General features: G+C 41.7%; 1 protein-coding gene across 1 annotated transcript in view; it reads left to right on the forward strand.

Moving 5' to 3' along the window:
* Positions 1–18,508, forward strand: part of LOC142581758 (Ig-like and fibronectin type-III domain-containing protein 2) — a 98,039-nt gene that overhangs the window by 66,692 nt on the left and 12,839 nt on the right. The window contains exons 14-20 of the mRNA XM_075691231.1: positions 266–446; positions 2,014–2,229; positions 5,345–5,530; positions 6,680–6,842; positions 7,790–8,007; positions 11,879–12,224; positions 14,483–14,815. Coding sequence (XP_075547346.1) covers positions 266–446; positions 2,014–2,229; positions 5,345–5,530; positions 6,680–6,842; positions 7,790–8,007; positions 11,879–12,224; positions 14,483–14,815 — 1,643 coding nt within the window. The remainder of the gene's footprint in view (positions 1–265; positions 447–2,013; positions 2,230–5,344; positions 5,531–6,679; positions 6,843–7,789; positions 8,008–11,878; positions 12,225–14,482; positions 14,816–18,508) is intronic.

The raw sequence follows: 18,508 nt of genomic DNA on the forward strand, positions 1-18,508 counted from the left end.
CTGAAATCAGATGAGTGGAAGGGAACTTAAGAGCCACTTTAGCAAGTGCTATTTCTCAACTTTTGTTCTAGTGGTGGGGCTTATGTTTCACTTGTGAATTTCTAGGCATCACTCTATGCCCGAGAGCGGTGCCCACTCATGACTTAGTTGGCCGTTCCGAATCTGCCATTGGAATTTGATATATGTGTGTACTTCATGCTCATTGCATTTATTTATTTATTTATTTATTTATTTATTTATTTATTTATTTATCTCTATTTTGCAGCTATGAAATATTTATTGTGGCTGAAAACAAATACGGAACAAGTGAAGGCTCAGATCGCATTGTGCTGAGGACACAGGATCCTGTGCCTGAGCCAGCAGATGAACCTTCAGGATACAATGAGACTGCCTGCTGTGTGAATGCAAAGGTCAAGGACATATGCATGCCACTTTGTTCTTATAAGGTACGTGTCAGTCTTCTTTGATTTGCCCTTACACTGCATTGGTGTAGGTCTCACTGTGTCACTCCAGCATAAGTCAAGCATATTTTCCTGTGTTTGGTATTGTGACTGACCTATTCTTATCGCTGAATGTGGGAGGATACAACTCATATATGCCTTGAAATAAACGTATTTATATTGTGAGTATAAGGGCCAGTGCAACTCCAAAACAAAACATTCTTATATTTAAATATGGAACTAAAAATATGCTTACTAAAAAACGTAAAGGATGCCTAAATGTTTGTTTCAAATTACTAGTTCTACGAAAAACTTGTATTTTTAATATTTTTCTCTCCTTTGACACACCTACTCACAAACACAGTGAGGAATGTTTCAAGTATGAATATGTAATTGCAATTCATACACCTTGAAGAGTATGGGTGCAAAAGCTTTATTGCAGAAACACAGTGCAAGTACATACAAAAATGCACAAGCTTCGCACAGAATGATACTAAACTACAGCTGGAAAATTATAGGTGGTCACTTGATGGTCACAATTTTGTGGAGCTACACTTGGAAAATGTGGAAAAACGTATCTAATTTTCAGATATGTTCTACTATAATACGCACCTTGCCAGCATTTAATTCCAAAGAGAGAATGCAGCACTATCTTACCATATTAAATTGCCACAACAGGCAGTGCTTCCAGTGGCATTAGGTGCTCCAGCTCTACAGGTGTTCTTGTTTTCTCGAGCTGTTCTGAAATTAATACGCACGCACGGTTATCACTATTTTCTTGCGCACACTCCGCCATGATTTTTCATGGGTAAAACACAATGCTAGAGTATGAGGCTGAAAGTAAGAACTCAGAAATAGACATTTTAAGCAAGATGTATTTTTTAAGCCCAAAATCTCACCTTACATTTTAGCAGGAGGTTACTGGTATGCTCCTAAACAGCAACTGTTGCAGGTGCAGATGAAAGTTGGCTAACTAGCTACCCTCGACTGTGCAGTCTCAAGATACTACTGCCACTACTTCATGGTGTCATGTTCAAATGCGGTGTTTTTATGCTTATGCAAGAGACCAACATGATATTTAAATCACCCAATTTGATTGTGCAACTAAACTACTTTGATGCCAAAACACGCTGCATTTACCTTATGGGCAACTTTCTGCTGTAAAAGTGCAACAGCTATTTGTGAGATAAGATAATGGAGCAGGCAATGGATTAGCCACATACTGATTGCTCTCAGTCTCGAGTACATCTCTAACCGTGGTCTCAAACATGCAGCCTGCAGGGCTTTTGTTTGCAGTTTGCACAGACCTACTGGGTATTCAAAGCTATTTTCCATCCAACTTGCCTAAACTTGAGGCAATTCTCTTCCTCCAGAAAACACTTTGTCTTGTAAAACTTGAGGATACATGCAGCCCGATATCTGATGCACGTTTGAGACTCCGGATCTATAATACTATACCATATGTAATAAATGCCTAGACAACATGAAATAATTCATCCCTGCCTGTCTTTTTCTTTATTTTTTTTTCTTCTCTACTTTACCAACCTCCGGCTACACCTTCTTGTCTGGACAGATGAAGTTAGCTGACCTGCAGTACTTGAGCCCCCTCTGTCTTGATGAGATGCACACTCTACTGCGATGCGGTGCGGGCGGCCGTGACCACCGACCATGTTGCCAGCGGTATGGTGTGCGGGATGAATGCTTGCCCATCTGCGCTGGTGAAGTCTCACTTAGCAAATATGACGTCACTGCCCTTGTTTGCTCCCGGGACATTGGTGCTGTTCTCAAGGTGCTCACTTTTCCATCTCTTGTTGTCTTCTTCATGTGGCTCATGTCTTTTACATGGTGGCAAGCACTCTTGTACAGTCTTTTCTTCTGTGCATTTATGGAACAGAAGTGAAGGTCTGTTTGACATCAAAGCCTTTGTCAAGAGTGCATCGTGGCACTCTTGAATGAAAAGGGTACATGTGATATCGCCAAGTATTTTCCTCATGCTCACGCCCTTATGCATGAAAGCGAATGTGCTTGTGATATAACTGTGACGTGTGAGTCAGAGTGAAACACAGTCATGCTGAATTATTATATTGTATCAACAGTTGATAGTTGATGTATCAAAAGTTAACATTATAGTTCTCAGGGCTTCTTATTGTTTCTGAGCCAGTGCTAATTGACTAAGCTTGATTGAATGACAGAACTAGTATTTTCACTTTGACCCTGTATGATTGAACCTGTGGGTGCTTTTGTGATTTAGGACACCTTTTCCTCCTGTGCTTGTTTGCATCATTAAATGTGCACAGAAGCTGCAATTCTAGCAAAAATTGAGGTGATCAGCTACTCACAAAGCTACTTAACCAATAATACAGCTGCATGGCTTTAGGTGTTCATGCCTCATACTAACTTGCGGATTTCTTTTTTATTTTTCCAAGCTCACAGTGCATGTACTACAGAATTGTTTTTACTGGATGACTGGCTGCAAGGCACACTTTTAATATTGGATGTTGGAAGAGGCCAAATTAATATAGACTTGCAAACAATGCATGTGCCTCCTGGTTCCACATCACTACGGCTGTAGGGCTATGTTAATCATTGAGAAATGATGTATTTATTGTGCACTTATTTTCATGGGGCACATTTTATAGTCTCATTGTCTTCACGCATGTAAGGAGATACTTTTTTTCTTATACCAGCTTATTCACTAAAAGCCATCACTGCAAAAGAACACTTTCATAGATGTGTTTTTGGTCATGTGGGTAATCAGTGCAGAGACAATTGTGAAGGCAGTCTCAGTGATTTTCTGAAATGCGTTTACTTTAGAGTACCTCTTTACGTTGTAAATAGTTCACGGCAGTTGCTATTGAAGAATAATCTATGTTGAAAAATTTTTACAGTTAAGCATTTGTTCTAAGATAAGTACAGTAGACAACATCCCTTAAACTACTAAGGCAAATTTTCTGGCTAAAAGGCTGAACAGTTTGGGGACCTTGATTAGTTTCTTGTGAATGCAATACTCTTCTGTGAAGCTGAATTTATGACATGATGACCAGTATTCAAAAATTTCGTTACGTTTTTCATAAAGGCAGCCCTACATACAGTCCGAGTTGGCCTGTCATTCACCTCATTCGCACCTGGCATGTGGAATTCTTCATTCGGTCAGAAGGGCAGAAGTATGCCAGTGCTAACGTGCAGTTCTGTGTCACTGATGAAGCTGTAGGCTGGTATTGGCAAGTGAATAAATTCTGCTGGCTTGGACATTCCTTTACACATGGAGGGTCCTGCCACTGGTTTTGCCCTTTCAGCAGGTCAGTTAGGTGCCAGAATTTAGATATTTAATTAGCACTTAAAAGACATAACACAAGAACAAGAAGCACACAGGACAGGATGCTAGACTTAAACTTGAAGTCTAGGGTCGTGTTCTGTATGCTTCTCATTCTCGTTTCATGTCTCTTTAGTGCTAGTTAGATATGTCTCAATTCTTGAACTTGCACCTACCAGCCCAGCTTTCATCTCGGATTATTCACTTAAGTGATTTCTGTCGTAACTTGTGGAATAAATAGAGAATTTTGGAACAGGGGCCACAAAAGTTCGGGGCTCCAAAGAGCTTTGCAGGTGTTAGCGTTGGGGCATGCAGGAGTGAAGAATTTTAGAATAAGGCTTTGTGTTTGCGGATAGTGTCTTGCGCTTGCAGCACCACTATGGCGTCAAAGAAAAGCTATTATAAATAATTAAGTAAAATATATGATTTTATGATAAGAAGAGTAATTTTCACATTCATGTTGCTGTGTTTAATTACAATTTAGAGGTTATTCTATTAGCAGCAATCAATTAGTTGCGCTTAGTTTTGAGTAACCAACTTTACATGCCTTCACCAGCCAAGTTAAGCTGTGTTAGGCCTACGAGCCAAGAAATCGACAATCGAATTCGGAATCAGCGGCGTCTGATGAAGCAATCTTCATAACACACTAGTTGAGAGAAAGCGATAACCGCAGTCACTTCTTCTAGCTTGCAAACTTTACGTGTTACTATAAATGGAGCCCAGCTTGGTGCTAGGTTAGAGCCGTCACTTCGATGGGTGCCGCCATGTTTGTTGACACATAGCTTTTGGAGCTCCCACTAAATCAGTGAAATAGCATGCCCGACGCAAAACCCAAATGTAATTTGCATCTCGTGCGTGCGCAGTGGCTTCCATGCTATTTCTTCCACACCACCAGATGTTTAGGGCCCCTATTCTAAAACTCTTTTATGTCTCATGAATCATGTTTGCATAAGTGTTTCGCAAAATAGGCTCTTTATCAGTTACTTTTGGCATTTAATTCATAACGTCACCCTCAAAACATCATCTATTAATAGGTGTTTTTGGAAAAGTTGTCTCTGCACTCGGCATCTGCCTGAAAAACTAACACAACTGCAAATACAATCTTTACAGTAACAGCTTAGATCTATATAATAAGCTACAGTGCCTAAAAATGAATTACTACCTTGTACACTCTTTCGATAATTGTAGCACTGTCTTTCATAGTAATTGAACATTTATTGTACATAGAACAGTTATTAGATTGTTGTACTATTGGCTCTCAAGCCTATCAATAGCTCTAACAAGTTCAGAAATTATTACAGTTGAACCTCGATGTAACGAACAAGCATATAGCAAAATATAGGATATAACAGAGTAAATCTAACACTTTTATTGGCGGCAATATCACCTTGTAATGAATATATGCTTATAACAAATATTGAATATAATGAAGGCGCTTTCATGTCAGATGCAATTTCATTATAACAAGGTTTTAATATTGTCTTTTCAGAGTCGTCTTTCTATCACCTTGAGAAAAATATATTCACTGTATTACCCTAAGCTGTTGCCATTGAATTTACGTTTTTTCCCCCCCTATCATTGACGCGTGCAGTGTATGGAAGAAGGCAAAGACATCATTCCTGGTCCGCCTGAAGATTTTCATGTGACATTTGTAACACCCACTTCTGTACACCTTGTGTGGAATGCACCATCAGGCAATGTGACAACAACACAATATCAGATTAGGTATGAGGCCATCAATGGAACGGTACCTCCACACCCTGCAGAGTACACACAGGTGAGTTCATTTGTTGGTTTTTCACTAGTTTTTCGCATTGTTTAGCCTTTGGAGCTTTTTATCAGCCTGCAATATATCAAGCCTTTTGCCAAGGAGTATCCACTTCCTTAGAGTTTCTGAAGGACTTGGTGCTTTTAATAATGTGTAGTTGAACACTATATTTGCTAGCTGTTTGTGAAATGCCAAAAATATGTTGCCAGTTGTCATATTGGTGCTGTATACTGACACTGGCACTGGCAGCTACAGCAATGCAGAGCTTATTTTAGACAGCAGGGAATGAAAATAACAGCAGTAATAGCGATCTAACCCCAACCATTTTTCTTTGGCTTACCTCGAAAAGTGGCATTTAACTACAAGTGCCAATGGTAGTAGCCACAAAGTTCAGCATTTAAAGTGCACTGGCTATTGCAGATGTATACTTTCTCTCCGCTTCATCTACCGTGGGACATAGTTACCTGTGTCCCATGTTTGCATCGGTTTGCTGTTTTTGATGCTTTTTGTAAACTTGATATAGTACTATATTTTTAAAAAGACAGACATGTTAGCTGGCACTGTGCCTAGAAAGACCTGTGCCACTTTGACTTTTTGTATCAGTTCATTAATTATGGCAAGGACATGGCTTTTTGTTCAAGACGGTTTAACGTGATCCTGGCTATTTAAACACAGAGTAATCTGTAGGAAGACTGCACTTGCTTTTGTATGTTTTCATAAAGCAGAATGACTACAACTGAGCAGGTTTGGATGGTAAATGCTTCTTAACATAACCACTTATGATTATGTACAGATCGTTTACATTTTCATTTGCAGCAATTTATTTTTTATTCTAGTTTTGTAATTAATTACTTTAAACTGCTATATGCTCATGCACAGTAGTTATACGCATGGCTTATGTGCCCTACTAGTTACGTACCATAAAAACCAGAATATAGGTCAGACCGAAATATAGGTTGACCCCCAAACTTTCATTCTAAAAAAATAAAAAGAAACAGGAAAAAAAAAACCGGCATAAAACCAGTCAAAAATGACCAGTATATAAGACGGGGGTTGACTTTCTGCCATGTCTTTTTAAAAGAGAAGTTTGACCTATATTCCAGTTTTTGCAGTAGTTACATTGCAATTGTACCATTTACTTCTTAATGATTCTTCCAGGAAGTGAATGTGACGACAACTATGGCCATTGTGGATAAGCTGACACCAAAAACAAGTTATAGCTTTTATGTGGTGGCTGCAAATGAACAGGGTTTCTCTGTTCCATCTCTTATCATCCTCCTCACCACACCAGAGAAAGGCGTCGATGAGAAGGGAATACAAAGTACGTTGCGAAGCTCCTTCTAGGTGATTCTAGTTGCTTTGTGACATTGTTAACTTCAATTGTTGTTATGTGCACACTTTTGAAGCATTAGTGCCGTGGCTTTATTGGCATTCTTTTAATGTATTCTCTTCAAATGACTGTTTCATTTGACTTCCCGTTTATTCAGTCAGTGTACTCATTAGGACTTTCAGACTGACTCCAACCAAATAACTGAATTTTAGTAGCCCAACGTTTCGGAGCCCATTCGGCTCCTTCAGGGGTTGTTCTTCGGGGATGGCGGTGTGCCGCTTTTAAAGGGTCTTTTGTAAAGAAAGGAGGGCAGAGCACGGAAGGTGAGGAGACACTTCACAGATGGGAGGTGGGGGGGAAACAAAAGGGGGGTGAGACGGCTGCCGTGGTGCTGGGCGGCTGGGATTACCGGTGCTGGGGGTGATTGGCCCCCAGCACCCCCAGAGTCAGTCTGAAAGTCCTAATCAATTTCCCAACCAGACAGGCAATTCTGTCGAAATGTTTAGCTTCAAGTGTACTCATTGGCCAATTCTTCATAACATGGAGGTTATATATCAAGTTTCATTAATATGTAATAATATGGCTAATAGTATTCTTTGACAAAACAATCGGACTAGCCCTCATGTTGTTTGCAACATATAGTACTAGACTTGCAAACTGTATACAAATTGTCAATAATAATATGTAACCACATCAAGATATACAAACTATTGTCTTAGGCTAAATATAATTGGTTATTAGTGAGTTTGGTATCATTTAGTTATAAATGTGTTGTTCTTGGCATTATTTCATTTGCCATTGGTATTAATGTGGAATGAAAGCGTTTTAATGCTTGAAACCTGTTAAAATGTGTGTTGCAAATTTTTATCTTTAATGGACCACTCACATTGTTACATTCCTTCAAAGGAGAACTAAACCAATTTGTATATATTGCACAGGTATGGTGAGCCCACCATATGGTGTGGAAGTGCTTCATGCAGCTGTCGATGCCATTGCACTCAAGTGGTTGCCACCGCTGCACCTGCCACTGCAGTCCAACCTGTCCTACATCGTCCGTTTTGCACCAGTCAATGTCTCCAACGATGACAACCGTTGGACAAGTGTGGCGACACCTTACACCTCTGTTATCATCGGGAACCTGACTTTCAATACGCAGGTAATGTACACAAACAGTTCTGGAATCCAGAATGCTGTATGACTTAGCACGGGGAAGAAAGGGGGGCTGCACATTTGATTTATTGGTGCATGCAGTTAGCAGTTTCTACATAATTCCATTTTATGAGATAATGTGGCATCGCAGCTAGTCGTAGACGGTACCATTTGTGGCACTCTTTGGACGTTCAGCATGTACCACACAAAATTTTGGATTTGTGCATGCTAAATTATCATTTAAACCATGTTAAAGAAGTATGGTTCACATTACAAAGAGTATGATGTATTTCGAGCACACTTGCGCTTTTCCTTGTTCTATGGTGTAGCATAGAAATGAGGAAAATTTGAGGGTAAATAGAAATCCACCTTGTTTATGTAATGGAGTAGAGCATATTTGTTACTTCTTGTTTATTATGATCTTCCAAACGCTACATTTGCGAGCTGTAAATTCTTTGTACATTGAGAGAAGTGTTTTCTTATGGCTTGTGTCACACTTGTGACTGTGAGGCAAGGTCTGTTGACCTGTAACATATGCAGGCACTCATCACTGGATCCTTCTGAAGTAAATGACAATTACACAGGATGATCAAATGTCACATGTGACAAATACAGTGCTTATGATTGACATGTGTCATATATAAAGAAACTTTAATAAAGGGAAATTGAGACAAAAGCTTTTCTTTCGAGGAACCCGAAGGAGTTTCTTTTGTAGCACTTAGCTACGTTTGGGTGGATGTCTCATTTTCCCTTTATTAATTATTTCTCTCCACTTTGTGGGTTTCCACAGTACTATTATGTCAAACTCCTGCCTTTGTTTTTGAGTTGTTGATAAATTTGACTTTGCCTGCCATCTGCTAGCCGCCTGGTTAGCTCAGATGGTAGAGTGGCTGCCCCGGAAAGAACGGTGGTCCCGGGTTCGTGTCCCGGACCAGGATGAATTTTTCTTCAACTGCGAAGCTTTTCTTTTGAGGAACCCGTATGGATTTCCTTCATAGCACTTAGCTACGTTTAGCTGGATGTCTCATTTTCCTTTTATTAATTTCTTCTCTCCACCTTATGGGTTTCTGCAGAACTATTATGCCATAAAGAAGCTTAAACTGAACATTTTTGTACAGTAACTAAAGTCGAATTTCGTTAATTCGAACACGCTTAATTCAAACTTCCGGTTTATTCTAACTGACGCTGTAGTCCCATCAAAGTTATGTGTATTCCAGTGGGCGAAAACGGCCAGTAATTCGAGCGCGCAAGCATTTGTGACAGTTAATTCGAACATACCGCGCTCCGACAATGCGCTCAGCAGCGCGCCAAATAACGCAGCGGCACCCCCGACCAGCATTGCTCTGACCCCGCCATGGAGGAAAAGTTTAGGAGAGACCCCTCAATGCTGCCCGCGAGGTCCAAGAGCGATAACATCATCGCGGCGCACCCTACGCTGTATGTGCAAGTGAAAGCATGTGAGGGGAACCGACGATTGTGGCTCAATCTTGCCCGCGCGAAAAGTACGAAATGCAAAGAGAAAGAGTGCTGTCTTCTGTCGTGCGCGAGGCACCTAATGTTGCGAGGCACTGGAGGCAGCATTCTACTCCAGCTGCAACTGTGAATGTGGTGGCTGCATGCGGTCGCGTGGTTGTATCATGTGAGCGATCTGCATTGGGGGCAGAGTCTAGGTGTGTCGGGGGCTCGTAGCTATCTGCGTGCTGTGTGTTCTCAACGATCATTTTTCATTGAAGCGACAGACAGCACGAATGTCACTTCACTTGCTGCTGCTGCTGCATTTCCTCATGCCAGCATTTTGACAGCGAGTTTCCGCGGTTATCGAGTGAGATGTGTTCATGCTTGCTTGTGCGCGTGTGACACCATGTTTGTTAATTTAGTTAATATGCCTATGTTTACAAGTTTATACGGCCGATAAAACTACTATCCTTGCTTCGTATAGCTGTCCACTAATTTGATATTGCAATCAATGCTTTGCCTTTCAAGTGAAACTGTGACTTTATTTACAACGACGAGTCTAAACCAAGACGTCCCGATGGAAAGGTTGTCGGAGACAGTGCGCCACATCTGATTCTGTACAACAAGACAGACCCTTAATACAAGAAGGCGAAGGTGACACCCAACCTCATTCTCTTTATCATTTGCACGTGGCGACACTGCAACAGAAAAGAGCACACCAACATGATTATGATCAGTGGCAACGACTTCGTCTTCTTCATAAGACACGACACGTTAAGAACGCAGGATAAAGAACGTAAATGCAGCGCCGATCTGTCAGCAGAGGAAGGAAAAAGCATGCAAGCATGCAAAGGGAAGCTGCGGCAGAGGCCCAGTCCGACCTCAGCAACTCCGCCATGGCAGTCTTGGGTAGCAGCAAGGGGGCTTAGGTGGCAGAGGTAATTAGTGCCATCCATCAAGCTGGCGGGAAAGCAAATGCATGTCCTTCCCTCCCCCCACTGCAACTGCTCTCCCCTGCCAATTGCGCCCTGCCTCTCAACTCTGTTGTAACTCCCTTACCTTTGATGGCCTCTGCGTGTGCCCACTTCTGCGCCGGCCTGGTGCCAGCGTAGCCCGCTCCCTGAAATTTCGGTTTCTGGCGTTATCGGCAAGTGAGCATTGGGGGCCGGCGTGGGAAGTTTCATGGTACTTGCTTGCTATGGTGCTTGCGCGCCGTGATATTTCATGACTCGCACCATTTGTGCATCGTGTTATGGTGCAAAAGTCCTTCAAGAACAAGTCCTCCTTTAATTCGAACAAATTTTCTGGCCTCTTTGAGCTTGAATTATCGAGATTTGATTGTAACAGGTTGTGTAAACAGTTTCACTGTACAGTACAGGTTTAAAGTTAGTTGCATTATTCTCAACATTTCAGGTTATGTGAATGCAGAATGTGCTCCTTGTATTCCCACACAGGTAGCTGACATGTCACTTAATCGTAGAAGTTTGTTCCACCTTGGATGTGCTTTCTTAGCCAACATGTTTGGATTTATAGCTGTGTGCTTCGTACAGGTGTTTTTGTATGTATACAATTTTATGGCACATTTCTGGAACATAAGAATAATACAGCTTCAAGGTACCTTTCTGTGTACTAACACTGAAAATTGTGCTAGTTGTACTTGATTCATGGTAGCAAACGAAACCGAGCACCAAGACAAAGGATAAAGATAGGAGTGCACAACACAAGCACTGTCTCACAACTGAAACTTTATTCAGATTTACCAAGAATGCATACACGTACTGTGATCTTTCTGTGATCTGTGGGGATGCATGACTCTCACGTGTCCTCTGATATGCTGTTTTCCCCGCATGTCTCGAATTTCCTGTGATCTGGCTTCTCTGCGTAGCTTAGTGCCGGTGGCGGTCGGTCTGGTTGCAGCGCATTACGAGAGATTGTGTGAGTGTTCCGCTGCTAATGCCTCCTAGTGGTGGGTTCAGTTGGGGACGACAGAGAGTAGGCTCTTCCTCTTTTGCTCGGGGTTGGCAAGCGGATGGACATTCTATGCGAGCGCCAATCCATGCGTCTGTGAGACTGTCTCACATTACCTAGGAGCGAGACACCGGAATGAATGAGCACAATCGTTCAAACGCACTATTGTTCGCATGACCGTACACGAAAACGACCAGGTGTTTGTGTCCAGCATGGGGCGGACATATTCGCTCACTATCCGGTTGCAGTGAGTCGGACTCGCTCAATTTGTTGCGCACCCATCAGCATGTTTTGTGGATAGCAACTCAGCTAGCAAGCATTAATATATGAAAGGTGCAATAAATGACCTTGTGATTGTTTGCACCACTGTGTTGTCGTTCCCTTGTCCCAAGATCACGGGTGAGACTCCACAGATCCCAATGCTTTTATGTTTCTTTCTTGCTCTCTGCTTGCAGTATGCCATCTCTATCATGGCCATGTCTGGTGGCAAGGCCAGTCTGCCCTCGGAGACTGTACTTGCTTGGACTGATGCTGCCATTCCAGCTTTCGTGAACCTGCCACTAGTCATCCCATCTGGGCCCATCATGGAAGGGATCAACATGACTGTCATGTGCATCGGTGTTGGTGTACCAACCCCCACTGTCTCAGTCTATGTAAATGGCATCCTGCAAATCCAGTTGCCTCAGCATCATGTGGCGATCACTGTGCCTCGGGTTTCACGCAATGTCACAAAAGTGTCCTGCTTCGCCACCAATGGCTATGGGCATGGAGCCCACAGTTCAGTGGACATTCATGTCATTTGTAAGTTCTAAGTTCATTTTTCTCTGAAGAAAGTGTAAAAAAATAGTTTTGTGATCCTAACAACTGTGGTGCAAATTATGTTGCTGCAAACAGTGATGTGATTTCTGTGTCACCATGGTACTTTGCTGAGTGTCTATCCTGCTAAATCCTGTGACATTTGCAAAGCATGAGTAAGTTGCACCAAATCTAGGTTTAAAGCTCATCATTGCTGCCCTTAAAATAAGCTATTCTAATATACATTAGTCTACTCTATTGAAACTGTTACAGATGTTGCAGTTGTCTATGAAGTGATTAGCCATCGGAGACTGGCTATGAATGATGCAAATATGAGTGCACCTATAATTTAGAAAAATCTTTTTCTCAGGCCTGTACCTGGTAATTCCGATCTGAGAGGATGAGGCACACACACAAATGCCCCCTCTACACAAATGCTGAACCGAAATGAATAAATGTTGCTGAATTAGGTAAAAAAAATAACAACTACGAGGGTGAATCAAAAAGTCCTTGCCCCTATGTTTTTGTAGTCAAATTACGGCTGTAAGTGTGAAGTCAACATATCCATTCCCAGCGGTGGACCTTTCTTGGACTGGTCCAGCCTTATCTGCTAGTAGTTCTGCGGCACGGTGCTGCTGTCAGTTGTTGAAAATAGCGGTTGTGCTTCACACGTCCACGGCGTACAGGAAACGAAGTGTGATTTGTTTTCTATGCAGCAAGGGACAAACGGCCACCTAAATCCACAGGGAAATGCAGCCCACTTATGGGGAAAGGTGTCTCGCTTTGAGAAGTGTGAAGTGGTGGTGTTGTGAGTTTGTAAAAGGCTGTGAAGTCTGACGGTGGTTCCACAGTCAGCCATACAAATTCTACCACCGAGGCATCTCAAATTTAGTGTTGCGATCGGACAAATGTCTGAACCGTTATGGGGACTATATGGAAAAATAGTGTAATGTATGTACCTTATTTTGACAAATACGAAATAGGAGCAATGAGTTTCTGATTCGCCCTCATAAATTCTAATCTTCTTCTAAGTTTCAGAGGTGGTTATCGAAATGGTCCAACGTGAAGTGCTTCAAAACAGGAGGATCACCGTTCGTGAACTTGTTGCTCAGATTCCTGGGGTCTCTTACGGTACAGTGGAAAGAGCTCTGACTGAAAAATTGGGGTATCACAAGTGTTGTGCTCGATGGGTACTGCGGCTATTGACATCAGACTACAAGGAGAAATGCCTTAACTGTGCTTGCCAGTTTCTTCATAAGTGTCAAGAGGATAAGGAAGGATTGTTGGACTCCATTGTTATGGGAGACGAAACGTGGGTGTTTCGTTTCACTCCCGAAATGAAACAAAAATCCAAACAGTGGCGTCACCCAGAGTCACATGTCGCAAAGAAGTTCAAACAAACTCCTTCTGCTAGCAAAGTCATGGCCAGTGTTTTTGGGGATTGTAAGGGAATACTGCTGATCGATTTCATGGAACGTGAGACAGCAGTCAACTCAGACAGTTATTGTGCAACACTAAGAAAACTCAGGTGAGCTGTCCAGAACCGCCGGCGAGGACGACTGGCAGCCGGTGTAACGCAGCTTCACAACAACACCCAACCTCACGTCTCCCGTCAAACCCAGGAACTTTTGACAAACATTGGGTGGACTGTCATGCCCCACCCACCATACAGTCCAGACCTCGTGCCTAGTGATTATCACTTGTTCCCCAAGTTAAAGGAACATTTGAGTGGCCAACGCTTCCAGAGCGACGATGAAGTCAAAGAAGAGGTGAAATGCTTCCTCAATGGGTTGGCAGCGGAGTTCTACGACATCGGGATACAGAAATTGGACCACCGTCTACAAAAATGCGTAGAAAAAGATGGTGATTACGTAGAAAGATAAAAGTTTCATCTTTCCAGTGATGTAAATTTCTATGAGAGTGAACAATGCTGTCTATTTCTAAAATAGATGGGAACCTTATTTCTGGATCAACCCTCATATTTTGCAAGTTTTGCAGTTATTCTTTGTATTGGCTGAATTTATGCAGTCACATAGTCTTAAGTGTGCACTATTAAATAAAAAAGAGTGAATGAAGTAGAGCTGTTAGCAAAATAAAGTTGTGATGGACATTGCAATATTTTCTGTAACACTCCCTGCTCACTGAAAGAAAGCACAGAAAGTTGTCAGTATGTTTTGCATGATTTTGTGTCTGTTCCACCACACTTTATGTGAAGCAGACAGGTTTCTTTGTCTTCAATGCACATATCTGTTTGCTTACTGCAGCAAGTCCACTAGTCATGGTGCCATTGAAGAAGGCATATGCGGAGATGGGAGCCAATGCAAGGCTGCTGTGTGAAGTATCGGGTCACCCTGAGCCTCGCTTCCTGTGGTACCGTGACTCGCAACTGCGTAGTCCACTCGGTCGCAATGACCACATTGATCTGCGGTCTAGCCCAGACCCACTGAAGCCACACAACTACCAGTCCTACTTGATCATTAAGGGTGTCACGGCTGAGGATGCAGGTGCCTATTTCTGCTCCGCAGAGAATCAGCATGGCTCTATGGCTGGCACAGTCACACTCGGTGTCATGCCACGTTCTGCACGAAACACAACCAGTAAGTATATTGCATAGAACGTGCTTTACACATGTCATTTGTAGGTCTACTTGCCTCATCAAAACTTTGCCGTGTAACTCCAAGCTTTCTGGCCAGGTTGATTGTCTTTTGCTGTGGCATTTTTATGTTATGTCAACATAGCACTTCAAAGGTTCCAATAGGCCATGTGAAGTTTCCCTTTGTCAGTCAGTCATTGTCTAGTGCTTTCGTCATTTTCTTGATTTTCTTTGATACTTCAGTGAGGTGGAATTTGTGAACTTGTTGCTCTCTCTCTCTTTTTTTTTTACATCTGAGTATAATTTTACAGAATGGGAAGTGAAATATGCTAGATCATTGTGTTAGAACTGCCAACTTTTCTTGCTCTTGGGTACCATGGAGAGGTAACATTTTCTTTTTTTTTTCTTTCTCTTTTTTCTTTTTTTCTTTTTTCATTTTTTTTTCTTTTTTCTTTTTTTTCTTTGCGTGTGTAGAAACTCATTTGCTTAATAACGTACCTGGATTTTCACTATGGCAAAAAGCAACAAAATGCTGTACAGACGCTCATTGCACACTGCAAACTTCCTGTAGCATTTTAGTGCTACAAGCTGCCACCATTTTTAAGTGCATTTACCTGTATGTAGAGCATTTAAAAAATTTTGACCTAGCTGAAACATCAGGGAATGTGGAACCTGTGGTAGCAGCTTGGATGTTGCCCCCACAAGGCAAGACAGGGCTAGTTGGTTTGTTCTGTACATGTGAGGGTTGTTTCAAGAACAAATTCTATTTGTGAATAATACAACAGCAACGTGCATCATAAATTGTGGTCTTAACTCAGATTTATCTACCCAGAAATTAGTCACTGAATACTATTTTAAAACAATCAGATTATCCTAATGCATCATCTGTGGTATTTACTAGTTCCAAGCTTATGATTCAGCCCATAACCTCTGAAACTTGGTTTGCAGTCCTTATCTCGATTTAAAATTGAAGTGAATTCACCAGGAATTTATTGCCAGAGAAGCACTCTACATTACGAAGTAGTAAGCGGATGGGTTAAGAAATTCAATGAAGATATAAGAGCATTAGTAAAAAGCAGAGAGGCTGACTATATTTAGTGAGTTGTAACAGAGTGTGTGCAGTCCAAGGGAAACGTTATCAGAACTGTTGATTCAAATTTGTGTTGTTTCCTGTAACTCTCTCCATGCATGTTCAGTTACTCCTGCATCTGAAAAGAAGCTTTGCAATTTAATGTAATTTTTCCAAACAAGAAGATATCAAAGGGAACATGTTTACATGGCAAATCCGCACAGGCACCATCATTTTCCAATTATGCAAAGCTCTAAATACTCTTGCCCCAGTATTACAAGTGCCTCATCAATGGCAGAAACCATGTAGAAAAGAAGCTTAGATAATGTAGTTACAATAGACTTCCGTTAATTCGATCCCGACCGAAGGTCCCTGCCATAGCCCATGCATGTCTATGGACCCAAACTTTCAATATTTTGATCCTAAAATTAGCTTTTGCAGGGTAATTCGAACTTGGCCAGTGAGCATGCATGCCTCTGACCCCTATGGTGACCCCGATAGTGACCCCTTTAGTGGCAGCGTCTGTCTCGGCGAAGCTTAGGGGACAATGTATGCGTCAGTGGCGTACCAACTATTTCTCGAGTGGGGAGGCAAACCGCAAATGATCTGACCTCTCTCTCTACACACACACACATGTACACACGCATACATACACACAAAGCATGCACACACACGCACACACACGCAAACACATACATCATGCACGCATACACATGCATACGCATGCACACACACACACATGCACACACGCACACACATTGTGAATTACTATTACAGTAAGTGAAAGAGCCTGGAAATGCGTCTGTCAATTATACTTAATTTTAACAGACACAGACCTATTTATCGATCCCACGTGGTGAACCATGGGGGCCCGAAAAATTATTTGAATTTGCATTTATTTCTTGCGACTGTGTAAAATGTCAAGATGGTACATGGACAAAAAGCAATGAGTGCCTCACAGAGGTCCTGGATCCCGCCCAGTAGCAGCAGTATAGTGCACATAAGAAATGCGCATTTGCTACAAACAATCCTGATAGTTAAACAAGGAATTGTACATGCCTACATCATAAACGTATAGCTAGTTTATGTAATAATATTGTTGTGGTTATACGCAACAGTACAATAAACATAAATTACTTGCAATATTCACAAGAAAGAAAGGCAACAGATGTGTGCGAACTTGCGAGAATTACAACCCGATTTCCAGCAAAGCTGTTTCTTTCGAACAGTACAAAAGTTTCAGTTTCTTGTGACTATATCGCATACTATAAAAAAGTTGCCCGTTTACTTACGGCAATTCCGTTTGAAAGCTTGCCCCCAAGTAATGCTTTGGAGCACTTCTTGTTGGAAATTTTTAAAAGGCCTGTAATTCATCAACACACTTGTTACTTCGCCATAACATTTACCATAGTGTCCTCCCTCCCTCCCTGCCCCTCCCCCAACTCAATTTCTGCTAGATTTGATATCGGCATGTGTAATTGCATAATTAGTCCCCTGTCTTTGAAGTTTACCTGCGTATTCTCCATAGCATGCGCCCTTTATTTTGGTCAATTATAAACAAAATGTCTTGTTTAGTTCACCGAGTACATCGCTGAAACCCAGTCGGAACATGTTATGATGCCTGAAAATAGGGAAAGAAAAAACAAGGGCTCAGTAATTATTTGTAACGCTTCTAGCTGGACCAGTAACGTAAAAATTTTGTTGCACATTGCAGTTACCATGTCTCTCATCCGCTTTCCAGAAAGTATAAACCTGTTGTAAAGTACAGCAATGTCGGGACTCTAGGAAGCATAGCTGATAGGAGCTATATCACACTCTAACACTTGAATAAGATTTCTTTACAATGGCTGTGTATGATCGAACCATACATAACTTCGCACAGAGAGTTTCCATAGCGTACCACCAATTTTCGCTAAATTTGGTCTTGGTGGCTTTTATAGCTCTGCCAGGGCAGCGGCCTCAATGCCCTCCCGCTCGTTAGGCATACTCATAACACTCTAGAGTGCTTGCATGCGTACGTAATTTATTGCGAAAGCTACAATTACCCATGTATTTTGAACTTCATGTGCACCTACCCTTCACCCATTAGCTTGTCCTTACAGTCACTGAACAAAACGAATGTGCCTCCTTTATTTCAGTGAGGGTGCTAGGTGAGACGCATAAAAACCACGCATGAAAAAAGTAAAAAAAAAAAACTCAAAAATATGAGGGTTCAATAATTATTCTTCACGCTTTAAATAATCCAGAAATGTTAACACTTGAAATGCGGCCTTCAAAGTATAAAATATATGAAAGGCAGAGTTCTCTTGGGACATTGGGAAACAAGCATGATACTTTTGAACAGTTGCTGACAATTTTTTTAACGCTATATTTGATCAACATACATTTACCATTGCATATGAACTTGGTGGATTGTTCCCCTTATGTTTGCAAAATTGGCCTCAGTTGTAGTTATGCCAGCGCAGCCGTCTATGTATTACACCGCTCGTAAAACAGACTAATAATGCTATGGACCACTTGTAGACATACTTATTCTACAGGAAAACGACCATTTAGCCTATTCATTTGGAACATTGCCTACACATTGGCCATACCATGCCCCTAATTTTGCCCAGATATAAACAAGAT

The sequence above is a fragment of the Dermacentor variabilis genome, chromosome 1 (genome assembly GCF_050947875.1).
Source record: "Dermacentor variabilis isolate Ectoservices chromosome 1, ASM5094787v1, whole genome shotgun sequence".
NCBI classification, from domain to species: Eukaryota; Metazoa; Arthropoda; class Arachnida; order Ixodida; family Ixodidae; genus Dermacentor; species Dermacentor variabilis.